Consider the following 25,022-nt stretch of genomic DNA (forward strand, 5'->3'; position numbering starts at 1 on the left):
GCGAAGATCATTGTTTCCAGAGAGCTGCACCCTTGTTCCAACAGCATTTATTTAAAGTCATTGAGTCCTGGGCCATGTTGTGCCACGTGAGAGATTTTGTGGCCTTAGAGGGACCGGAATTGTTTGAATAGCAAAGATGTGTTCTGAATGGGCTTGAGGCTCTGGGCTCTGGTGGCGGCTGGGGTGAGGAAGGAAGGGGGGCTTCCTGAGCTGGCACCAGGGTCAGATCTCATGCAGTGGCGGCACTACGCCCCCCCATGCCCAGTCTCTCTGGACTGTGCGCTATGGTCAAATGTGTCGTCCTCCGTGGGTACCCGACTGCACACCGTCTGTGCCTCTAAATTTTCCGAAGTCTGGGGCACCCTGCAAATACAGTGCGTCCTTATTGGGGTGTGCATGAAGACAGCTGGGGACAAGGACCCAAGGCCTGTCACTCGGGAAGGACACACGTCCTGCCCGCACCCGCAGGCACCCGCACCCCCACCCCCTGCGCCCCCGGAGTGGCTCCTGCAGGCCTCTCCACCCGCAGCGCAGTTTGGGCAACTTTAGGCTGTTTTCATGGTTCCTTCCCGACAGCTGTCTCATTTGGTGGCCGTGAGGCAGCAGAGCTGAGTGCTTGACTGTCCATTATTGTCAGAATCGAAGCAATGTCCCCCAAGAGCCCAAGTCTCGGTTTGCCCAGGTGCCCATGTCCAGCCCTGCTGCGCTCTGGGCCTGGGGCTTTCTTCCTGCCGATGTCTCCACCTTCTGCCCACCGTGTCCGAAGGGCCCCTTCCCTTTGGCCACAGTGGGCCCTGCACTGAGTGTGTCGTCCAGCTTATAACTCATCTTTACCTTCATTCCGAGATGGAGAGAAAGGCTTCCTGTCGAGGGATCACACGGCTGCTCAGAGCAGCAGGGCCGCGTGGGGGCAAGGGGAACCCCTTGTTCTCAAGGCTCCTTCTCGCTGGAGGCCCAGCCACAGGGAAGCGGGTGCCCTGGGTGCCTGCAGAGGCTTATCCTCACCCATGCTCTCACGTGCACGCCCTTGATCCCACAGGAGTTCGCTGGGCCCCTGCCCGGTGTCAAATGCTCAGGACCACCCCTCCCCCTTCCTTGGGTCCTGGGGCCACTGTTGTGGGTGTCCTGTGGGAGCCCTGCTGTGGTGTCCCCTGGAGAAGTCTGTCTCCACCCTGGACTGTGGGGCCCTGAGGCGTTTTTATTCAAGGAGCTTTAGCCATTTCAGGCAGTTCCACGTGTCAGATGCACACTTCTGAAATAACTGAATCTTGAACCAAATGCGTCAAGTGGAGACACCCTTCTGCCTTTGCGGGCCCCTCTGGGCTTGTGCTGTGAGCAGGCAGGCCAGGCCCTGACACACGGCACACAACCCTCCTGCCCTATCTGCCACCTCTGGGGCTGGTGTTGGGCCTTGCCCTCCCCAGCCCTCCTGCCCCTCCCCACGGGCAGCGTGGGGTCCACAGGGCTGACCTGCCAGCTCCTGGTGGCTGTGGGACACACCGTTCCCAGGCCCTGTTTCCTCATTCCTGGACCCGATTCTTGCTTGCTTACGGGGAGAAGGCATTTACCTTCCCTGCCAAAAACAACTGTGCAAGTGTCACAAAGCATTTGGGGATGCTGTGTCCAGTCAACACTTGCCAGTGAGTGTGGCAGGGCCACAGGAGGAGCCCAATGCCAGACTCAGACCCCAGTTATTTGCACACAATTATGCGGATTCCCCAAGAAGTGGGGCCCTGGTGACAAGGTCACAGACCTGCATGGGACAAAGGGACGCAGCTTGGCAGAGTCTGGAGTCCTGCCAATGAGGGCTGACAGGAGGCCCAGATGGGCTGGGGGTCACTTGAGCCCCAGGCTGGTGAGGCGGAGAAGGGCTCTACTAGGAATTCATTGCTGGTGACCACAAGCAAGGCCTGGGGCAGAAATGCTGTCCCCAAACCTGGCGTTGGGCTGGAAATGTCAGTCATTTTAGGAAGAGGTGATAAACAGTGGCCTGTGCCCACCTAGTCAGTCTCCTAGCAGGACAGACACCTGAGCTCTCGGCTCTTGGGGGCCCTGTTGGCTCGTGTAGAGAAGAGGCTGGAAAACCCGGGAGTCTGACGAGCCTCTCCACCTGCCCAGCCGCCATGTTGTGTGGGCTACTCTCTCCATAAATAATGAGAAGTGGGGCACCTGGGGTGGCTCAGTCGGTTAAATGTCCGACTTCATCTCAGGTCATGATCTCACGGTTTGCAGGTTCAAGCCCGACATCAGGCTCTGTGCTGACAGCTTGGAGCCTGGAGCCTGCTTCGGATTCTGTGTCTCCCTCTCTCTGCCCCTCCCCTGCTCGTGCTGTCTTTCCAACACAAATAAATGTTAAAAATATGTATATACATGTAAATACAAGAGAAGTGATTGACCTGATCAGAGAGTTGTGGGGTGCATGGCCCTGGGAAGGGTGACACAGTGACCTGCTCTCCCCTGCAGGCCTGGGGATGGCTGTCAGCTGGCCAGCCTGGAGCCCACAGTCCCCAGGGCCACAGGGAAGCGGTCCAGAGCAGCAAGGTTTTGTCCACACCGCTGAAGGATACCTGCCTGAGGGACAGCGAGTTTGCTGCAGGCACTCGGGGCATCTCCCGCCCCATCTACCAGCCCTGGCCCTGGGTTTGGACCTCAGCCACAGGCCCAGTGCTGTCCCCAGGCTGAAAGGGGCTGGTGTCCATGCTGGAAGAGGGGAGGGGAAAGCTGGCCAAGGTATGTCAAGGAACCAAGGCGAGAGCTGACCCACACAAGGGCTGCGGGGCTGGAAATCTCCTGGGCCTGCTGAGCATGGGCACAGTGAGAGCGGCAGAGGTCAGCCTGGGCCCCAGTGCTGAGATCCCCTGGAGACCCCTGGCCAGCCCCTCCCACACAGCACCTGCACCCAAGCGAGCCAGGCTGCTTGTGGGCGGGCCCTGCAGCTATGGCACCTTGGAGCTGGGCTTCAGCAGCCTGTGAGAAGTTGCTCACATGCCAAGTCCTTGGAAGCCACCCCCCGTGACTGTTTCAACTAGCCTGTAAAGCAGGTGGCGATTGCCAGTCTTGGCCGGCAGACTGCCCCCTGAGCAGGGGCCGGCCGGTACCCCTCTCTGGGAGAGCCAAGGCAGCCTGGGCCTGGGCAGTCCCGCATCCGGCCAGGTGGTGTGGGGGTGCTCCTGTGGCCGCCAAGCCCTGTGGGGAGCATGCTGGGGTTTGAGTGGATGGGATGCCTGGCCGGGGACTGTGGAGATGTCGGCCGGGATGGGGGTTCCTCATGTGACCCTTAAGGTCAGCCAGGGGTCTGTGGGCCTCCTCCCTGGGAGGCCAGAGCACAAGGAGCCCAGCCAGGCCCACCCTGTCCTCCTCTGCTGCCCTTGGCCCAGCAGGCAGGTGGACACTCCCTCCAAGCTGACCCAGATCTCCCTGGAACAGACGAGGGCCTGGCCCACCTGCTCCATGACTGTTCTCCTGCCCGGAGCTGGGGTCCATGCCTCTAGTCTGGGCCTGCCTCGGTGGGCCTGCCCCCCGGCCGTTCCCTCCCAGCTGAATATTTTCTCCTTTTTCTCAACATAGACTTGCCTGACCAGTGCTCCCCAAACCCCTGCAACAAGGAGGGGACCCAAGTCTGCCAAGACCTCATGGGCAACTTCTATTGCCAGTGCAGAGCTGGCTGGGGCGGGCGGCTCTGTGACAGAGGTGAGGCCCCTCCCTGTGCCCCCAGCCCACCCGGGGGATGTGCAGGGCCTGTTCCAGAGGAGGCAGGAGCCCCAGACTGTTGGGGTACCTGGCCCCTCATGGCCGGCCCACCTCCCTCCGGCTCAGAGGAAGAAGGAGAGGAGGGGCCCCTTGGCCCCTCACATCCCCCAAGAACATGGAGAGGCACTGCTTTCGCCTCCAAGGACAGGGCGCTGTCCAACCTTTGAGAAGCTATCGGATGCTGGCAGTGGCCTGGCTCAGGCAGGACTGGAAGAAAAGCCACCGTAGGGCTACCCCTGGGGACCCTGGGTGGGGCCTTGTCCAACCTCCCTGTCTGCAGTTTTGGGGGGTGAGCAAAGAAGCCGCAGGAAAAACACCCCAAGACCTGGTGACCTCGGGGGCCCCTTCACTGCTGCTCCAAGCCACCCCGGGGCCCTGCCCTCCTCCAGTGTGCACTCGCGGTAGACGGGCACCGCCCTCGGCACAGCGGGGTCTCCTGTGGGGACAGGCGTGCAGGTGCTTGTGCGTCACCTCTGCATGCTCCCCAGCCTCTCTTTGCTCTGTGCCCAGATGTCAACGAGTGCAGCCAGCAGAATGGGGGCTGCAACCAAATATGCCTCAACAAGCCCGGCAGCTTCCACTGCGCCTGCTACAGTGGCTACACGCTCACGGTGGACAGCAGGACCTGCCAAGGTAATGCCCGGGCCGAGCCTCCCCAAGCCCTCCCCGTGCCCTCCCCGTCAGTCTGTGCAGCTGTCAAATTGCCAGAGCAATCTGGCAAGATGGCCAGATTGCTGAGGCTGGCGGTCACCTCTTGAGAGGCTGTGGGTCCCTGCAAAGGCGGGAGGAGGGGGAGGGGCCTTCGCAGAGCACATGCCCGGGCATGTCAGCGGCCATGGGAGCTGCCCCAGCATCCGACCCAGGATGAGTCACCGGGCTCTCAGCCACTCCCTCTGACCCAGGGGCGGGCCCCCGTCCACACCCACCCGGCTTGCTTCCCTCTGGCAAAGGCTCAAGCAGAAGGCAACTCTCGTCCCTTCTGTCTCGGGCCCCCTGCAGCCCAGCATCCTGCAAGCTGTGGCCAGCCTACTGCACAACAGGGGCACCCCACTTCACAGGGGCAGCTCTCCGCCCACCCCCACCCCACCCTCCAACTCAGACCTGCTGACGTCTGTCACTGGCACGTCCCTGGGAATCTGGGACGTTTCTTGAGTGCTGCTGGCTTGCCCCGGAACAAGATGGAGGTACTGAGGGGGAAGCAGCCTCCGGAGCAAGGGCCCCTCCGTGGCCTGTGCACCTCTACCTGCTGGGGCCGAGGGGCAGGGTTCTCAGGGCCGCGGGCAGATGGTCTGTTTGGACGCCCCCAGGAAATGTGCCGTGTGCCATGGGGGACATCCTGCATTAGCCTCCTCAGAAGTCCCTGAGTGACCAGAATCTCCCTCCCACCTGCTCACCAAGTCTATGATGTGTGAGGACTCTAGGGGTCCCAGATATTCCCTGCATCCTTGCCTTTCCCCCCAGAACAGCGTGTAGGGCAGTGGGACGGGACTCTGCACCTGCTGGGTCAGCGGGCTGCGAGGTGCTGTCCTCAGCATGACTGAGTAATGATTAGCATGATGGCAGGAGCCCCACCTCTGCTGCCAGGTTTCGGGGTGTGCCTGCCAAGTCTGGTCCTCACGTACCCCCCTTTCTCTTGGCCATCAACTATTTCTTTGGGGACCTTGGGACCCCCAGATGCAGGCAAGGGAGGCTGTGGGGAATGGGGAGTCTTATCACTGTGGAGCCTGGACTTTCCATCTTGTTCTTCTCAGTCAGAACCCGAGATACTGGGAAGGAGGGGGTGGGGTCGCTGCACCCCACTTCAAGGGCCCCCCAGCAGCATAGGGAATGGGGCCCAGGCCTCTCCATCATCTGTCCTTGGCTGCAAGGAGGGGTCCCCAGCCTGCATGGCTGGGAGGTGGGCCGGGGGCCCCCGCAGGGGGAGGGCAATAAGAGCCTGTTTTGGACCCAAGGACCTCTTGGCCGCAGCGCACACAGTATGGTTGGGCCTAGGCTCTCTGCCCCCCCGTGCCAATGCTGCACACTGTTCACCTGCTTTGGCTCCCAGTCACCGTGCTCTGTGACCAACTGCCCGACAGTGGCATCTCCAATGGGCAGAGTGTTGGCAGGATGTGAGGTGTAGGGAGGAGGGGCCCAGAGGCTGGAGCTCAGCTGTCTGGGCCCCCAGCCCGGCCCACAGTATTGCCAGAGGCTCTGTGGCTGTGGCCAATGGACACTGTGGGAGAAGAAAGCAAGGTGGCAAGGGCCACGTGGACGCGTGGGGTCTGGAGCTTTGACCACTGTTTCCCATGGGGAGGCTTCCTGGCCTGGGAAGTGATGGTGTGTGGGCACAGGGCCAGGACAGGGGAGCCCTTCCCTGATGCTGCCGCGGGCTCTCGGGCCCTCCCTCCCCAGCCCCTCCGCTGTCACAGGCCCCACAGGGACTCTGCACACCTTGAAGCCCAGGTCATGAGCTTCTGTAGAGCAACAGAGGCTGCAGAGGCTGTGGGGGGTCCCTGTGGTTTCCTTGGTACCATGGTAGGGCCTCATGGGCCGTGTTCAGAGAGAGCCTGTGCCAATGAGGCATCCTGTGTGTGGAGCGGCCCGGGGCCCTGCAGCCGAGTGTGAGTGCAGAGCAGGGAGCACAGTGTCCTCCCTGGTGCAGCCGGCACGCCCCACGTACTAGGGGGAGCCAGGTTCCTAAGGTTCTGGACGTGGGGTTGGCCCTGCCTGGCTCCTGAAATGAAGTCCAGGCTCAGAAGCGTCCACACAGCTGGAAACGGATCGGGTGCAACCTGGCGGTTTCACACGCTCTCGAGGGACGTGTGCGGTTGCTGGCTCGTTCTTGGGGTCAGTGAGCGACGTCTTCCTCATTCTGCACCTGCAAGCCTGCGTTTAGCTGCCCTCGTGAGGAGTCGTGAATGGCGTGGGGCTTGGAGACACACGTGTCGTGTTGCTGTGTGAGGACCCATGGTGTTTGAAGTAGCAATGACACGAGCCACCTGTTCCTTCTGACTCTGGAGGAAATGGGTTTTTAACTGCAGAAGTTTCGTGCTGGTCGTTTGCTGGAGGGGCAGGATGGACGGAACCTCAGGAAGAGCCTTGATAACTTGTCATTACTGTGGTGTTTGAATTCCGGTGGAGAGACCCAGGGTGTGAGTGGAGGCCGAGTTGGGAGATGCAGGTGGCATCCCGGGGGCATTGGGGGGGAGTTGCTCCAGGGACGCAGGGTACCCTCCGTTCGGAAGGCCCCTGGGGTTTTGCTCCTGTGCTCCAGTGCTCAGAGCCCTGTCCAGTGTCCAGGACACCGATTGGAACTGCCCCCCATGGCCCCAATGCCTGGGCCTCGGGCTGCAGTGTCGGTGGCTGGGCGGAGGGGGCGTGGGCCTAGTCTGCCCCGGGGGCTGCGCCCCCGACACGCGGTGCTCCCACCACAGCACCTCCCCATGGTAGTCAGAAACCCCCCATCCAGCATGCTGGTTTTCTTGCAGACGTGGACGAGTGTGCAGACGGCAGGGCCTGCGGGGAGGCGCGCTGCAACAACCTGCCGGGTTCCTACGCCTGCCTCTGTGATGAGGGCTACGCGTTCAGTCCCCAGGAGAAAGACTGTCAAGGTACCTCTCTTCCCAGCCGCCCACCGGCACCAGGCACACACACACGTGCAGGCGTGCACACACAGCACACCGCACCCACCTGTGAGTACGTGTGCTCGTGTGCACATAAGTGTGCGTGCCGTGTGTGCACACGTGCGCATACAATACACACATGCATTCGTGCTGCCTCTGAGTGCAGCTCGGCACCTTCTCTGACCTGCCCCAGACCGTATGCCCTGTGCCGCCATAGCAGATGGGCTTGTGTGTGGCCCTCAGTTCCAGCTACTGTGTCTGGGGACAGCTGGGGACGTGCAGCCGCTCACACCCTTCGTGCCCCGGGGGTGCCTGCCAATGGCAGTGGACCCTTCAGACGAGGACGTGCTTTGTGACTGACCGGCTGGCTTATTCCAGCGGCTCCTTGGACCTGCCGGGAAGCACTGTGGGCGCAGCGGGGTGTGGGTGCCTCCTGAGTCACGTGCTGTGGAGCCCGTAGAGAGCACACCGCATGTGTGACCAGACAGGTGAGGCTTGCCCATCTCCCTTGTGGCCACAGATGTGGACGAGTGTGCTGAGGGGCGCTGTGAGCAGGCCTGTGTCAACTCCCCAGGGGGCTACACCTGCCACTGTGACGGGCGTGGGGGCCTCAAGCTGTCCCCGGACATGAACACCTGCGAGGTAGTGTCCTCGGGGCGGCCGCCCCCTTCGGGAAGACCGTTCTCAGGGAGGAGGGCTGGTGACCCAGGGCAGTGGCGATGCGGGATGGGGGGGCGTGTCTGTCCTGTGCATGACACCCCCAGGGCGGCTCCCTACCCGCGGCCCAGCAGTCAGCCTGCACCCAAAGCAGGCCCTGCCCAGTGTGCGTGCAGCCAGAGCCCCCAGACTGGGGGTGCGCCCACACCCGCTCATCCCGCTCCAACATTTGGGGGGCCCATCTGCCTCCTGCTTATGCATCTGGGTGGCAGAATGGCTGAGGGGGACTCGACCTGCGACCCTGACAGGCCCCGTGTGGCCGGGAGGGGTGGAACCAGGTGGGCCCCACCTGACACTCCTCGCCCCCGTTCCACAGGACATTTTGCCCTGCGTGCCTTTCAATGTGGCCAAAAGCGTGAAGTCCTTGTACCTGGGCCGCATGTTCAGCGGGACCCCCGTGATCAGACTGCGCTTCAAAAGGCTGCAGCCCACCAGGTGGGAGGCAGCTCGCAGCCCCCCGCGGTCCTGGCACATCCACGGCAGCCTGCTGCCAAGTCCAGGCTTTGGGTCAGCATGGACACCCACCACTGCGGGGCCTGCTTCTGGCGCTGGGGAAGGAGTCCCGGGGTGCCTGCCTGCCCGTGTTGGTCTGGGTCCTATGGGGCCTGTGTGTCACCTGATGATTCTCATGCTGGCCCTCAGGCTGCTTGCTGAATTCGACTTCAGGACCTTTGACCCCGAAGGGGTCCTGTTCTTTGCTGGAGGTCATCAAGACAGCGCCTGGATCGTGCTGGGCCTGCGGGCTGGCCGGCTGGAACTGCAGCTCCGCTACGGTGGTGTCGGCCGAGTCACCAGCAGCGGGCCTATCATCAACCATGGCACATGGCAGACGGTGAGCGTGGCCACCCCCGCCCCTGGCCCGGGCGGCGTAGGGACTCCTGGGGAAGGCCTGGGGTTTGCTCGTGCCCCCGGCCCAGCCGGCGTATAGGACTCCTGGGGAACGGCCTGGCCGGCATAGGGACTCCTGGGGAGGGCCTGGGGTTTGCTCGTGCGCTTAGGCACCCGACAGTTGGTGAACACTACACATAGTGGCATGGGCCCCGGCCCCTGGGAAGTTCACACTCGATGGGCCATTCCTCCTGGGACACCTGGCTGTGTCCCCGAGACCATTCTGTCCATCACAGCAGCTCCTGGTGGGGCCAGGGGCTGCCGGTCACCCTGCAGTGCACAGGACACCCCACCTCAGAAAACTGTCCAGCTCAGGATGTCCGTGGCGCTGAAGCTGGGGGTCCAGGGCCGAAATCTAGGCACGGCTCCTGCCCAAGTGTCCGCAGCATCCCAGGACCTGCGCCCTTCCCGCCCAGACCCAGGCGCACTCACATACGGGTGCCTCCCTCTGGAGAGTGCCCTGAGCACCCAGAGCCCCAGAGGCAGGTGTCCCACCACTGCCCTGCCTGCACCCCCTGCACAGCAGCCTGACACACAGGACCCTTCCTGAAGTTTGGAGGGCCCTGGTTGGAAGTGGGCTCTTAGTAAGCACCTGGGAGAGAAGAGCATCCTTTTGCCCTTTAAAAGCTATGTTAAAATAGGACTTTCTGAATAAAAACACTGGGGACATCTGCTAAGGCGTCCACCCTGTTAAGTAAGGCCACCTTCCTTCTTTCCCAAGCTCTCAGCACAAGGGTCTCCGGAGCTGCGGGAGGGGTGCCAACAGCAAAGCCCAGATAAGACCGTGGAGCCAGAGGGACTCGGCCTCCTTCAGGGCCCAGGGAGGCACGTGCTCCAAACGGGCAGCCTGGCCCCTGTGGTCGTGGGGCGTGTGGGGTCCAGGGGGGTGGGCGGCACCCAGGTGAGAAAGCTGGGGCACGCAGGGCCTGTGACGGGTGACTGGCACAGTTGCCCCCACCCGGTGCATGAACTGGCCGCTCAGGGTGGGGTCAGCGGGGTCGGCTCATTGGCAGCCCCTGCAGCCGCCCCTCCTGACCTGCTTTTGCCCCTGCAGCCCCCTCATGGACACCGTGTCCTCCTGACCACACTTGACCCAAGTACCGACAAGTTTCCCGTTTTAACCAAAAAGGAAACTGATGGACCTCTGGAGGGTTAGGAGAACACAGAGTGTAGAGAGAGGTTTCTACATTCTCCTGCTTGGAAAGGAGGAAAGATGCAAACTTCTGGAGTCCATGTGAATTCACGCACAGCATCCGGTCCGTGCCAGACACTTAGTTACCTGCTGGGAGTTAGAAACGTGCCCCCTGCCTTTGATGGGGCCCCTGCAGGTGGGAGAAGTGAGGCACCAAAACAGTGATGTCAGGCGGGGTTCCTGCTCCCAGGAAGCAGCTCCCGGCAGGGCTTATAGAGGTGCCAGGATGGGGCAAGGGACGCAGCTCGAGGGGCTTCACTTGGAGGAGGAGGAGCGAAGAGAGAAGCCAGTGCCGGGGGCCTTTTGGGAACTGGAGCCTCACCCCAGCTGGAGGGAAGTTGTGTTGGCACACGGGGACAGGGAGGTGTGCGGGTGAGCCCTGGGGCCGGGGGTCCCGGGTGAAGGTATACCCGGCCTCTCCGGCCCTGGTTTCCTTCAGATCTCTGTGGAGGAGCTGGACCGGAATCTGGTCATCAAGGTGAACAAGGATGCCGTGATGAAGATCGCAGTGGCTGGGGACCTGTTTCAGCTGGACAGAGGACTGTATCATCTGAACCTGACCGTGGGAGGCATTCCCTTCAAGGAGAAGGACCTGGTCCAGCCAGTAAGTACCATCATCAGTCTGGAGTCAGAGCGCAGGACCCATCAGGACAGGCGAGCCTGCGAGCTGCTGTGTTTAGTGCTTCCCAGGCTTAGGCGGTGGCTTCCCAGAAGTCAGCAAGCATGCGTGCACCGCCTCTCCCTGTGAAAGTAGCTTTAATTTTCATCTAAAGTGATGATAAAAATGCCTATTTTGCATGAAAAATGAGACACAATGAAATTATTTTTGAGCAAAAAGAACACTCAAGGGGCGCCTTGGGTGCCTCAGTTGGTTAAGCGTCCGACTTCGGCTCAGATCTCACGGTTCGTGGGTTTGAGCCCTGCATTGGGCTCTGTGCTGACAGCTCAGAGCCTGGAGCCTGCTTCGGATTCTGTGTCTCCCTTTCTCTGCCCCTCCCCTGCTTGTGCGCTGTCTCTCTCTCTCAAAAATGAACATTAAAAAAAAACTTTTTTCTAATTAAAAAACACAGTCAACTCTTTTGACAATTTCCAAGAACATTTGGGTTGTTAGTCCTGCTGGGACTTCCACAGGGGAGAGGTCACTACTAGTCCACCTCGAAGCTCTGCCCGACCTCACCCTTCCTGCATCACAGCCCACACCCTGGTCGGTAGATATCTCCCCGTCACCCAGTGGGTGGATATCAGTGGCCAGAATCCCGGTAGGGGGTGCCAGTCTCCATTCCAGGGGGTCCCACAGTTGCTTACGCCTCCTCATTTTGCAGATACAGGCAGGGATGACTACCGATTTGCTCCAAAGCATGTAGCACGTGCCTGGTGCACTGGAATTGGCACTCCCAGCCCCTGGACTCAGTTCCATAGGTACCAGGTACCACTGCTCACATCACCTTGTCCCATGTCCTCCCGGGGGTGGCCAGTGCTCTGCTCTGGGAGTGAGCGCGCGACCACAGAAGGTGGGCGTCCGTGCACGACGCACGGCAGGAGGACCCACCGTGAGTGCTGGGCCTCCTGCAAGGAGTCATCGTGTCCAGTGTGGAGCCCTTTAGGGAAATAAGTCATCTTTACAAGTAGGACTTGTTCATCTTTTGGCAGATTTCCACATGCCTGAGCCCAGAGGGCATCCCACGCTCTGACCACATGGCCCCTAGTCATGGTATCTGGGAGTCTCTGTGGTCCCAGGAAGCCACGTGGATTTCTCTGTCTTCCCAGATAAACCCCCGTCTAGATGGCTGTATGAGGAGCTGGAACTGGCTGAGTGGCGAGGACACCACCATCCAAGAAACGGTGAAAGCAAACTCCAAGATGCAGTGTTTCTCCGTGACGGAGAGAGGGTCCTTCTACCCCGGGACTGGCTTTGCCTTCTACAGCCTCGATTACAGTAAGTGTGGGCTCCCGGGCTGGGGCTGGGCCTCCAGACAACAGGCAGTGAGAAACACATGAGGCAGGAAGCCACCTCGCGGGTGGCTGCTCCCGCTCTGGGTCTCACATCAGCCAGTGAGGAGGACGGGACAGATGGGAGAAGACCGCGGCCGTGCTGGTACCGGGGCAGCTGGGGCCGGGCAGGCAGGAGGACATGAAGGATCTGAGAGGATGCCTACAGACGGTTCTTGGACGAGATGAGTGTAGGTGTGTCCACACCGGCTGTGGGGAACATGGCTGACTCTGCAGTCAGAGCGTCCTGAGGAGCGGATGAGGGGCAGCACCCCAGTCACAGGGACCATCCAGGGACCCCGAGGGGCAGCACCCCGAGGTTACAGGGGCCGTCCTGGGGACCCTGAGGGGCAGCACCCTGGAGTTGCAGGGGCCGTCTCAGGGCCCCTGGAGAGCTCTAGTGTTAAAGGAGAGAAGAGCGGCACAGCCACCTTGGAGGGCCACAACGCAACGAACAACCCGCTCATGCTGACAGAGGAACAGTCTCAGAAACAGACTTTACCTGGGACTGAAGTTCTAAATCATGTGCGTCCTCGATCGCCAGCTAGTGGGAAAAGAGCTCAGGGTGCCAGCATGAACAGCGCGGGTCAGTGGTGACTGCTGAGTGGTTCTGTTTGACCCTGGGACCAAGGGATTTTCCCTCCTCTCTCTTACTTAGGTTTAAAATTAACCTTGTTTCCTGAGCACATGCGACCTGGAGCCCTAAATTATTGTCACTGTGCCTGGAGAATCAGGAGAGCCAGGTCCCAGGCCCAGGAAAATGCACATGCACACGACTGTGTGGACCCTGTTGGCGGGTTCACGGGCCCAGGTGCCCCCCACCCACCCCACGTCCACAGCCTGTGTGTCTGGTGGCCTCACAGGTGCCTCCCTGCTCCCAGCCGACACTGCAGTCCAGGTGCCCCCCCCCGCAGTGCACCCTGGCTCCTTCCTGGGGTCTGGCTCTGTCCTCCCTGTCTCCACGGGCCACCTGCAGACCCTCTCTCCCCAGATGGCGAGCTGGTTATGTTAGGCTCCCGTCTGCCACCCCCACCACAGACCACATGACCCCTCCCACTGGGAGGCCATGGGGGCCCACTCCTCTACCCTCAGTGAGGCAGGCTGTCCTCTCAGGACCTTGGGTCACCCCCCACCTGTATCTTTGCTTTCATTGTCGAAACTGCTAGGTGTTCCTGAGGAAAGAACCAGCCGGTAACAACATACACGTTATTCCTTTGGTCTCATTGTTAAACAGGAAGATGTAGAACATCATTATAATGTTCAGGGTAAAATCTGGTATCACAAAACATTTCATTACTTTTCTTCTGAGTATCACAGACATTTTCTGTTGTAACACAGACCTGTGCATACCACGGTCTGTGCACTGTCCACGTGGACTGGTTTGGGGCAGTCAGTTCTATGACAGCAAAGGCCAGATGGCACTTAGAACTCGATGCGTCTCTCATAACCTCGGACAGTCGCATCTTAGAACAGAGAAGCCTCCCTGAGAGTCACAGACTCTGCACCAAGCAGCAGTTCAGGGGGAGACCCTCTTCGCCGAGGCTTCTCAGCACAGCCGTGGCTCCAGTGCCTTGAAAGATTCCGCCCCCACGGTGCGCCGGTCCCGTCTCGGGGAAAACTCAGGGCCAGGAAACACTCCTCTCTTCCATCAAGAATAAAGGTGAAACTTGGCCATGGAGAAGATCACTGGTTTTTGTTTTTGTTTTTTGGCTGCTTTTTCCAGTTCTGCGCCCATTGGATTCAGTGAATGATTATCAGGAACGGACTGTAACGAGCCCCACTTAGGGTCGGGGGACGCACAGATGATTTGCAGTGCTTGTAGTCCAGTGGAAGCAGCCAGGAGCCCAGGTTGTGGTTCACCGTGGTGCCAGCCGGCCTGTGGTCAGGGCGCCCACGCTCCAACGGATATGGCCCCTGCTGCAGCACCAGAGGCCCGAACCGGCTCCTTCGTCAGGACTTGGAAGATCTTCTGAGACAAAGGCGCTTACAACCACGGAGCAAAGGGGCTTCTGGTCGTCAGATGATTCAAGTGTAGGGAGGAAATGTGGCGTGATATTTGTCCTTACACAACCACAGTCCAGCCCTTTCTACCAAAATATGTCTTCTGGAACTGTCCACGCAGGACACGTGGGGACATTCGACATGCCTTGCCTCAGGCCCCCGTGCATCGTTTCTGCACCACACACTTAGCACACGTACGACATCACGTAGGCCATGTATACATAAGGTGCCTAAGTGAGGAGCCGCTCGGCTGAGGCGGTAGAATGGCAGCAACGCTTCGCCTCACGCGAAACTGTGTGGTCTGTGGGGATGGCGCTCGGTGCAGCGTCTTCCAAGCACCTCCGACCTTGTCAAACTGCCTGAGGGACACAGGCGGGCGCGGTGGGGTTGCGGGCAAGGCTCTGGCCCGTCCTGGGGGGGAAAGCAGGCAGGGAGGGGCAGGCGCCACTCCTCAGGCGCCCAGAGCTCGGGTCAGAAGCCCCCCACAGGGACGGCCCTCTCGCGGTCACCCCGCCTACCCTCCACGGCCACCCCCACTCACCACGTCCTGCCCCACCCGGATCGCCTTCTGATGTGCCGCCCTCACCGCAGCTCGGACGTCCGCAGCCGTTGGCACCGAGGCAGCCTGGGAAATAGAGGTCGTGGCTTGGATCCGCCCCGCCACTGACACAGGGGTGCTGCTCGCGCTGGTGGGCGGCGACCACGTGGTCGCCCTCTCCGTGGCCCTGGTCGACTACCACTCCACCAAGAAGCTCAAGAAGCAGGTACCACTCGCTGCTGCCCAGGCCTCCCCTCCTGGGCGGGTCCCCCGCTCCTGCCTCGGGAAGCCCTGCCCTGGCGTCACGCGGCCCTTGCGAGTCCAACAGCCACACGGCCGGGGACGCTGTTGACCCGAGGTCACCTGACACAACCTGTGGTCAGAGCCGTGTGGGCCGCGGCCCGGGAGCACTTGTGTGGCAGGGCCACGTCCCACCAGACACTCGGCCGACTTGGCCGTTTAGGACGATGTACATCAGTCACTCACACTTGTGACCACTTCACTAACAAACTCAGGCTTCCAGTTTCCCTTGCCAGCTCAGATGTGCAGGCCCAGCCCAGAACTCTGGGGGATGCAGGCCAAGCCCCGGGTTCAGCCAACCCTTCACACCCAGCCACGCTGACTCTTGCCATGTGGGACCCACTGTTTCCCCAGGGAACAGCGAAGAGGCTGTGGAAGGAGCTTTTATGCTCTTGCCTCTATCCAAAGCATGAGGACCCGGCTGACCAGGAGGGTGCATGCACACCGAGGCAGCCTGCCCCCCAGGTGGTCCAGCCCTAGGCTCCCAGGACCAGGCAGTAGCAGGACCACATCCAGACCCACCACCACTGAACACCAGTCCACACACCAGACCTCCTTCCCCAGCCTGCCTGCAAACAGCTTGGCGCTCCCACACAATAGTGCTCACTGTCCGGGGTGCAGAATGAGAGACATCAGGCCAAACTGTGCTGTCACAGCATGTTTCTGTTCCCTGCTTTCGGAGCGTGTCTGTTCCAAGTATGTTTCTGTTCCCTGTTGCCAGAGTGTGTTACTGTTCCCCGCTTCCGGAGTGTGTCTGTTCCAAATGTGTTTCTGTTCCCTGCTGTCAGAGCGTGTTTCTGTTCCCTGATTACAGAGCGTGTTTCTGTTCCCTGCTTTCAGAGCATGTTTCTGTTCCCTGATTTTGGAACGTGGCTGTTCCAAGTGTGTTTCTGTTCCTTGCTGTCAGAGTGTGTTTCTGTTCCACGTTACCAGAGTGTGTGTTTCTGTTCCCTGCTTTCAGAGCCTGTCTGTTCCGGGTGTGTTTCTGTTCCCTGCTTTTGGAGCATGTCCGTTCCAAGTGTGTTTCTGTTCCCCGTTACTGGAGTGTGTGTTTCTGTTCCCTGCTGTGGGAGCATGTTTCTGTTCCCAGCTGTTGGAGGCTGTTCTGTCTGGTGAGAGCATCCCCATATGCATAGGGCCAGCTGCCTTCTGGGATGCTTGCACTTACTGCCCCGCATCTCCCACCACTGCGTTGTGGCCTATGTGGCAGTTTCACGTCGAGGAAGTGGCCACGTCCCACTTCCAGATCATGGCCGCACTGGCGGCACCCCCACTTGGATGACTGGAGGGTGTGGCGCCCCCCCCCGCCCCCATCTTACACACATGGAAACTGACTCCCGCACCAGTGGGCCACAGAGTGCAGGCTGCAGGGACACTGCCTCCCCCCCGCCCCCACCCGCCCGCCCCAGGGCTCGAGTGATGGGAGACGGGGCAGGAGGCCGGCCTGCTCAGGTGCATGTCTCCCCACAGCTGGTCGTCCTGGCTGTGGAGGGAGTCACCCTGGCCCTGATGGAGATCAAGGTCTGTGACGGCCAGGAGCACCGAGTGGCCGTCTCTGTGCAGAAGGGTGAGGCCACCCTGGAGGTGGACGGCACCAGGGGCCAGAGCGAAGTGAGCGCCGCGGGGCTGCAGGAGAGCCTGGCTGTGCTCGAGAGGCACCTGCAGGGCTCTGTGCTCACCTTTGTTGGCGGACTTCCAGGTAGGGCTCCTGGGGCTGCACACCTGGGAAGGGGCACTGGGGGGGCGGGGGGAAGGGGTGCTCTGGGAGGGAGGGGTGCTGGGGGGAGGGGCACTTGGGGAAGGAGGGGCGCTCGGTGAGGGGGGGGAACACCAGCTGTCTCACCGTCCTCAATGTGCTGGCTCTAGACTGGGCCAGGGCATTTCTGTCCAGAAAGAACTTTTGTTTTAGAGGAAGAGAAAACTGCAGGTGCACCTCTTGACGGGCATTGTGATGGCTCTGTGTTTATCAGCACCAGCTGGGCAGTTCAGGGGTTGAGTCTGAGACCATGCTTAGTGGGGACGGGTGTCAGCCTGAACATGATGCACCTGTGTCCTCCAAGAGCGCCCACCTGAGCATGCATCAGACAGAGGCTCTGGCCAAGGCCCCCACCAACCCGCCTCCTTGTCCTAACATGCAGCTTCTGGGGACAGAGTCCTCCGTGCCCCAGGAAGTGCTGGCATACAGCCACCTCCTGCACACTGGGAACCCGTTCCTGACCAGGCAGAACATGACTGCCCGTGGCCGTGAGCCAAGTGATCGGGGCAAAGTGGTAGAAAGGTGGTTGAAAGGCTGACGTGCGCCCCCGCACAGCCCAGTGTAGGTTCTCCTTTGTGCAGAACGCACGATTCCTGCCTTGGCTGCCAAACACACACTCCATTTAGTTTTAACAAACAAGCTCTTGAAGATGATGGACTGGGAACCCCGCAGCCTGAGTGACTCATTTGGGCCAAGAAGGAGATAACACTGATTTACTGATGTTCATGTGCACTTCCTGGGGACCTGGCCGGGTGTTCAGTGGTGCCTGTGGACATTGGCCGAGCTGGTGCTGTTTTGGACAGAAAGGAATCTGTGCCCTTGAGGACAAAAGGCCAGGATGGAGAGGGGCCCAGGGGTGCCTGGGAGCAGCAACGAGGTGGGGGATGTGGTGGGTGGGCCACCCAGGCTCCAGATGGACGGGTGGCTCGCCTGCTAAGATGCTGTTTGTTCTTTCCCCACTGGCCCAGACGTGCCTGTGACCTCAGCGCCAGTCACGGCCTTCTACCGCGGCTGCATGACCCTGGAGGTCAACCAGCAGACGCTGGACCTGGACGAGGCCGCCTACAAGCACAGTGACATCACATCACACTCCTGCCCCCCCGTCGAGCAGGCCAGCCCCTAGAGCAGCAGGAAGAGAAGGCCGCGGTGACCCCACCCACCTGCCCACGTCAGCCTCTCCGGACCCCACACCCCTGCAGGCCGCTTTCTCTGAGACTGTTCTTTGCCTTGTAACATATGTGTAAATAGTTGAGGGGACTAGTATTAGTGACCCGAAGCCGCAGCCCCAACCCCCAAAGCCTCCTAGAGGGAGGCCGGAGGCAGGAGGCTGGCGCTCACCGGAGCAGACCCAGGAAAATAATTCTGTTATTTTTATTACCAAATGCTTCTTTCTGGCCTGAAAACATGGAAAAATAAAACATCTACAGAACCATTTCTAACTGTGGTGCCATCTCCAGTCTTTGCCCATTAGTGCCTGGCAGCCGGCATCAGCGGCACAGGGTCCCGAGTGCCAGCCTCTGCCCCAGGTGCCCTCTCCGCCACCCCTCAACCGCCCCTGGCTCTGGGAGCTGCCACCTTGTTCTCTGTGCCGTGGATGCAACCCAGGCAGAGGCAGGGGGCCCTGGCCACTCCTCCAGCATCAAGGCTGGCCAGCACCTGCTGCTTTTCCCCCAGACAAACCCACTCACCTCTGAGCCTCCTTCTTTCTCTGTATGTAAAGGGAATCCCTGTTTTCTCTATTCCGGGAGGTCCCTGCTCTGCGGTGGGGCTGCTGGAATCGGCACCAGGAGATGGAGTGGAGGCAATGACCCGTAGCCCACTGAGCCCAGGAAGACCCCCCCCTGGAAAACACACTTGGGGCCCCAGAGCTGCCAGCACGCACCAAGGTCACCAAGGCCTGGCAGGGGGTGGGGGTGCGGAGAGCAGCGCCAAGGTTAGGGCTACAGCTTGTCTGTCTGCCCAACGCCATGGTCACTGGAGGGCGCCCGCCCCGTGGCCGGTGGCCATGTGGTGTTCATGCAGAATGTGCCAGGGACGTTTTCAGTGTCCGCTGGGCGTCGCGCTCAATGACAGTCTCTTCAAGACTGAGATTTTTTTTCTTCGAACACCAAACACCAGAGAATGTTCTGGGCTGCGGGGCAGGTTCTGGGTTTCCTTTTACATGTTGCCCTGCAGATGGCAGCCGAGGGTCCCCCAGCCTGTCATTCCCCAGGACAGAGTGATCCCTGAAAGCTCTATCAGCCGAGCACCGAACGGTCTCTTGTGCCGAATGAGTCTAAGTCACCACCTGACCCAGAGAGAAGCAAGAGAAGTCGGAGGAAGCAGGGTTCAGTGATCCTCACACGAGAGGCAAAGTGAGCCGTGCACCACTGGAAGCAGAGAGGCCTCTTTCCAGATTTCTAGAAAACATTATGGCCTTGAGCACTGTGCCAGAAGCCCCTGCTGGATCGGCAAGCCGGGTGACCCCCCACTGCACCCTGGTGAGGGCGGGGGGAGTATCCCTGTGCACCCACAGCTGGCCTGCCCTTGGAGAGCTCTCCAGGACTCAGTGAGGGAGCTGATGGCCATCACAGACACCTGCCCGCAGGGACCCCTCCCCGGACCAAGCTCACCTTCGAGGTAACTGCAGAAGGCCGTAGGTCCAGGGCAAGGACGCGGCAAGGCCCACAGGCTCTGGCAGGCAGGCCTGGCCACGTAGGGTGGCCACTAGTCCCAGCACATTCACTGTGTCCCTGGGACCCCCTGGCCCAACCACCACTGCCCTCCCGGCTGCGTCCTTTCTGTTGTTTTCCTGAGTGGCAGCATCGGGGCACAAGTTCTGTTGACTCAGGACTTGAAAAAACTAGTCTGAGACTCTTCAGTTAGGTTTCCACACGGGAAACAAGGGATGGGGGGGAACCGTGACCTTGAAGGCCACGTGTTCACAGGCTGCTCTGTGGTCTGTGACCAGGGTGGACAGGCATGCCAGCTTGCACCATATGGGGACCCCAAGCCCATCCGCGGGCTCTGGAACGGGCAGGTGGTCGGGTGGGGCTGAGCTGGTCAGGCCAGGACTTGGAGACACCGTCCATCTGGGGGGTGAGAGTTCAGTTCCTGGGGGTTTGGCATTGACCAGGACAACCAAGGCTTGGACACTGCCTGCTCAACAGGCAGGAAGGCCCCCTCACCACCACCCCTGCAAGCCAGACGACCCCAGCACCAGCAACTCTCAGTGTGGAAAACGAGTTCTGCCTGTCGCCCCCAGGAGAGCCCTGTACTGCCCACCAGCTGGTCTCATGAGGCCCCGGGAGCCCAAAGCAGCTTTGGGGCCGGATTGTCTTGTTGCTGCACCGTTCCCCTGGTGCTGTCTGGCTTCCCTCACCGTGGAGGCAGCTCTGGAATGTTCCTGTGGAATGCTTCCCGAGCCAGCCCCAATCTCTTGAGAAGACCAGGGCAGCCAGAGATGAGAGCACACACACAACCGAGGCCATGGCTCAGGGGGATTCTGACCACCACGGAGTCCTCTTCTGTCCAGGGAGACATGGGCACAAACGTGTTTCCTGAGACTACACCAGCAGGACCCCTGCTGCCGAGAACAAGCCCATAGGTAGCAGCACGGAGCTGAGGGCAGGGTGCATTCCCCAGCTGTGCCGGCAGACTGGTGTCCTCACCTCTGCCCAGTCCAGGCGGGCCAGCTGCTGAGGGGTCTGCAGCATACGGAGCTCCATCCTTCTGACTGTGCGCCACGGACACGGGGTTGGGGGGACCCCGACTGTGGGCCGCGGACGCGGGGCTGGGGGGACCCCGACAGTGGGCCGCGGACGCGGGGCTGCGGGGACCCCGACAGTGGGCCGTGGACGCGGGGCTGGGGGGACCCCGACAGTGGGCCGCGGATGCGGGGCTGGGGGGATCCCGACTGTGGGCCGTGGATGTGGGGCTGGGGGGACCCTGACTGTGGTCCGTGGACGCGGGGCTGGAGGACCCTGACTGTGGGCCGTGGACGTGGGGCTGGGGGGACCCTGACTGTGGGCCGTGGATGTGGGGCTGGATGAGCCTGAATCTGCCTCATGGAGGAGGGTAGGACACACTTGATTTTGCACCATGGAGATAGAGTGAGGAATGGATTATGCTGTCTACACATTTATGGTCTAAGGTGCTTTTTTGCTTTTAATGAGAAGAGCCACAATAATTTTGTTTTTTGTTCTGTGTGTTTAGGATATTATTGATTGGGAGTCTTATTTACGAGCAGGGCTATTCTGGGTCATTTAGTGGCATCCCTGCCGTCTGGGAGCTGGCTGCACCCCCTGGCCTGGCCACAGCACTCATGACCATCAAAACCCTCCCAGACACTGCCACATGTCCCCCAGGTGCAAAATCATCCCTGTTGAAACCACTGCATTAAAGATAAAGGAAATTTTTACCTCCATCTCACATAACACAAGGTAGAGAATATATTTAAATCTAAAAGTAATTTATAAAGCACTTAGAAATGTGAAACTACAGCCTGTGGGCCCAGTGTGGTCCATCCCTCTCTCTGTGTTAATAAAGCTCACTGGAACACAGCCACATGTCTACACCTGCTTTTGCTCCCCAATGGCACTTCCAAGTGGTTGCCACACACCTCCTGGCCCCCTAAACCAGCAATGTTTACTCTGTGGCCATTTACACAGACTGGTCTGAGCCTTGTGACAGAAGAGTATTACCATGACCTGAAGTAGAGAACTATTTCTTAAATAAAACACAAAATGCTCCAATAACAGGAAAAGATGTAAAACTTCAGCTACACTAAAAATCAAGAACTTGAAGAAACAAGTTAGAAGGCCAAGGCTATCTGACTTCAAAACCTGTGCAAAGCTGCAGTGGTCAGTACAGGCTGGGTCTGCCGAAAGAACAGACAGGTCAGCGGAGCGAACAGAGAGCCCATGGACAGACCCACATCAGCACAGTCACTGGTCTTTGACAAAGGAGCAAAGGAACCCATATAGACATATAGACAGTCCCCTCCACAAATGGCACGGGAGCGTCTGGACGTCCACGTGCCGAGAAATGAATCCAGACACAGACCTTACACCTTCACAACTCAGAGTGGATCACATACCTACACGGAAAAGGCAAAAGTATAGCGCCCCGGATGGGGGCACAGGAGACAGCCTGGGTGGCCTGGGCACGGCGATGACTTCGTAGACACAGCACCAAAGGCACCATCCGTGAAAGACAATGGACAAGCTGGGCTCTAACAGAGCAAAGACTTCTGAAGAAGACAGCATCAGAAGAAGGAGGAGACAAGCATAGTTGGGAAGAAGGTATTTGCAAAAGACACATCTGGTAAGGGACTGAGATCCAGAATATACAAAGAACTCTCAAAACTCAACAATAAAACAACTCGTTAAAAAATGGGTCAAAGACCCTAACAGACACTCACCCTGAAAGGCATGCAGCTGACAGCTGAGCACATGAGAAGCGTTCCTCGCCGTCCGGGGACAGGGACGGCACACGGACACGACCGGGAGACCCTGCTGCACACCCACGAGGACCCCGAGGACCCCGCTGCACACACAGCGCCCTGAGGAGCCCTGCTCTGTGTTGCTGGGAGTGCGGAACGGTGCGGCCGCCTCGCCAGACTGTCCAGGGGCTTCTCACAAAGCCAAACACGCTCTTAGCACCTGGTCCAGCAGTCACGCTCCTTGGCATTGACCCAAAGGAGTTGGAAACATGTCCACACAAAATCCCGCACTGGGACAGAGGAGGGAGCGACTGGGCTCCGGGGCGCCTGAACTCCTGGCCCGTCTCATCATCCCTTCTGTGTCAGCAGCACCGCCTTATACGTTTGTTTTAAGCATTCTTTCGTGTATATTAAATTCCATAATTCAATGGCTTTAGGTAGGACACGGGAAGAGGACACACCTGCACATGTAACATGGGCACCTGGGAAGCCACGACTTGAACAAGGCCTCTGCTCCTAGACCTTTTCCTCTTTCTGTAGGGCAGATGGCAGCTCAGCCGAGCATTTCCCCTGCAGCTCGGAGGGCATCCGCTCAGCCAAGAGTCATTCTTCACGGTGATGAGAGTTTCGTTCTTGTGAACCAGGCACGTGCCACACTCTTGGCTCTGCTCTGTATGCTTCGCGTGGGTTGATACCGTATTTTCTGCCCCCTTTTCACTGAAATACAAGTCACATGCCATAATACTGCCCCTTCAACAATGTACACGTCACTGGGTTTTATACATTAACAAGACTGTGCAGCCATCACTACCATCTGGTTCCGGAACGTTTCCATCACACCAACAGGGAGCCCTGTACCCAGCCTCCAGCTGGGGTCTGCTGAGTGCCAACAGCAGTCAGTGTTTGAGAAAGTGTGGTAGCTCAGTAGAGGGAGGGGCTGAGGGAGAGGCCCCAGCAACACCCACCCCATCAGAGCTGCCAGGCCAGGTCCCACGAAGCATCTACACTCAGGCAGAGACTGGCCAGGGTCTGTCCACGTAAAGGGAAAGACTTTGGCAGAGGTGGGTTCTCTCAGGGGATGGTACCCAGAACGCACCGCAGGCCAGGCACCAGCAGGCATGTGCAGGGTTGAGGAGGTGTCCTGGGGACTGGTGGGGGGAGGGGTGTCACGTGGGGACACATTCAGCGTGCAGGGGTGAGGAGATACCCTGATGACTAGGGGGGGTTAGGTGGGGACACATCCAGCGTGCAGGGGTGAGGCGCTGTCCTGGGGACTGAGGGGCAGCCTGAAGCCACCACCAGGCTGGGAGTTGAATTGTTCACATTCTTTGTGGCCAGGGCCCAGGATGAAGACATTCCTGTGGGCAAGAGCCAGACCGCTGGCCCCGGAGTTGATAGATTTTATCAGTTTAGGACTCACAGGGCAGATAGAAGCTGTTTGGGTGATGCTGGCATCAACAATATTGGGAACCAGTGACACAGCCACGTGGCTCTAACCGGGTCGAGCGCAGAGGTCGCATGCTGTCCCTGTGTCTCGTGGCGCCTGGACGCCGTCTGGAGCTGGCGGCCTGGCTCCAGTCGACACCGGCCTGCGGCCACATGGGCCGCCCAGTGGCTCTGCGACCTCCGAGCAGGGCAGGTCCTGATGAGGCAGGAGCCCCAGGCCCAGCGGGTGCTGGGGGGGAGTGGGGGCAGGGCTGGGGGCCAGCCTCTCTTCCCCGTGCAGGCACCCACACGGCAGAGAATTCACCAAGTGGGTCCAACCCCTCAGACTGCCAAGGCCCCCTGACTTGGCCAGACCGTGCTGGCTCCTAAACTCCAGGCAGATGAGGGGGGCCCCAGATGCAGCAGCTGCAGACAGAGGCCTGGGGTTCAGGCCTTGGTGCCCGGGCCCCCGCTCTGTGTCTGCTCCTCAGATCCCCCAGCGCAGGCTGCCTGCGGGCCAGGACGCGGCCCTGTTTCCTGCCTGCCACTAATAAGCAGGACTTCCTTTGAAGGACAAAGCTGTTGTTTCCGGGGTGCAAACCCCGAGGGTGGGCACCGCCTCCCCCCTCCAGGAGGAAGTCTGCGCAGGGCTGTGTGGGGCCACCACCCGGTCAGGGCGCAGGAGCCTCACTTCACAGTAGCCAAAGTCGGCTCCGAGCAAACTGCCGTTCTAACCAAGCCAACCAGCCAGCTCCGTGGCCTGGCCCACCGTGTCGCCCGCACGCCACGCGGGTGGCACCTTCCGCAGAGAAAGCTTTCCGTGTCCTCAGACAACAGGATGAGGCGTTTCTGCACCAGGCTGAGGATAAGGTCTGTTCGAATTGCGTTCGCAGCCAGCAGGGGGGGCCGGAGACCGCGGCTCCTTACCATCCTCTTCTTTTTTCCTTTCTTCCCTCCCCCTCGCCCTCCCCCCCCTCCTGTCGCCCCTCCCACACCCCCCCCCCCCCCCCACTGACTTATCTCTTTTCCCCAGTGACCCAGGACTGTACTTTAGGACTCGGGCCTGTCACTCAACCAGAATTTGGTCATTTCCCAGGGGTGTGCCCACCAGCAGCACCAGGTGCCTGGGTCGCTAGTGCTGGTCCGTAAGTCAGAGCTCACTCCAGGTTCTGTGGAAGGGCCTCAGGAGCTGCGCACCCCAGGGGTCACTCGGAACACAGAGGCTGGAGTTAGAGGCATCTGCCCTGCAGGCAAGGGGGACCGCACATGCGGCAGCCGGAAGTCCGGATGCCTTGGGTAGGAAACAGGTGGCCTGGGATAGCAAGCCTTTCTGCAGGTGGGACGGCGGGTTTGGACACGGAGCGTGCACAGACCTCAGCGAACACACACTTTACAAGCAGTGCTGGAATTTGAGCCAAAGCATCTTTTTATCCCCAGCA

At 60.0% G+C, this 25,022-nt stretch overlaps 1 protein-coding gene across 1 annotated transcript in view; it reads left to right on the top strand.

Moving 5' to 3' along the window:
- GAS6 (growth arrest specific 6) overlaps positions 1 to 18,170 on the top strand; it is a 33,016-nt gene extending 14,846 nt beyond the window's left edge. The window contains exons 5-15 of the mRNA XM_019443814.2: positions 3,568 to 3,690; positions 4,261 to 4,383; positions 7,221 to 7,343; positions 7,876 to 7,997; positions 8,389 to 8,507; positions 8,715 to 8,904; positions 10,592 to 10,756; positions 11,920 to 12,088; positions 14,734 to 14,906; positions 16,451 to 16,679; positions 17,705 to 18,170. Of these exons, the coding sequence (XP_019299359.1) occupies positions 3,568 to 3,690; positions 4,261 to 4,383; positions 7,221 to 7,343; positions 7,876 to 7,997; positions 8,389 to 8,507; positions 8,715 to 8,904; positions 10,592 to 10,756; positions 11,920 to 12,088; positions 14,734 to 14,906; positions 16,451 to 16,679; positions 17,705 to 17,859 (1,691 nt within the window). The 3' untranslated portion in view covers positions 17,860 to 18,170. The remainder of the gene's footprint in view (positions 1 to 3,567; positions 3,691 to 4,260; positions 4,384 to 7,220; positions 7,344 to 7,875; positions 7,998 to 8,388; positions 8,508 to 8,714; positions 8,905 to 10,591; positions 10,757 to 11,919; positions 12,089 to 14,733; positions 14,907 to 16,450; positions 16,680 to 17,704) is intronic.
- Positions 18,171 to 25,022: the final 6,852 nt, after the last annotated feature.

Source organism: Panthera pardus, unplaced genomic scaffold (genome assembly GCF_024362965.1).
Source record: "Panthera pardus isolate Hobbes unplaced genomic scaffold, ASM2436296v1 HiC_scaffold_1, whole genome shotgun sequence".
In the NCBI taxonomy this organism is placed as follows: Eukaryota; Metazoa; Chordata; class Mammalia; order Carnivora; family Felidae; genus Panthera; species Panthera pardus.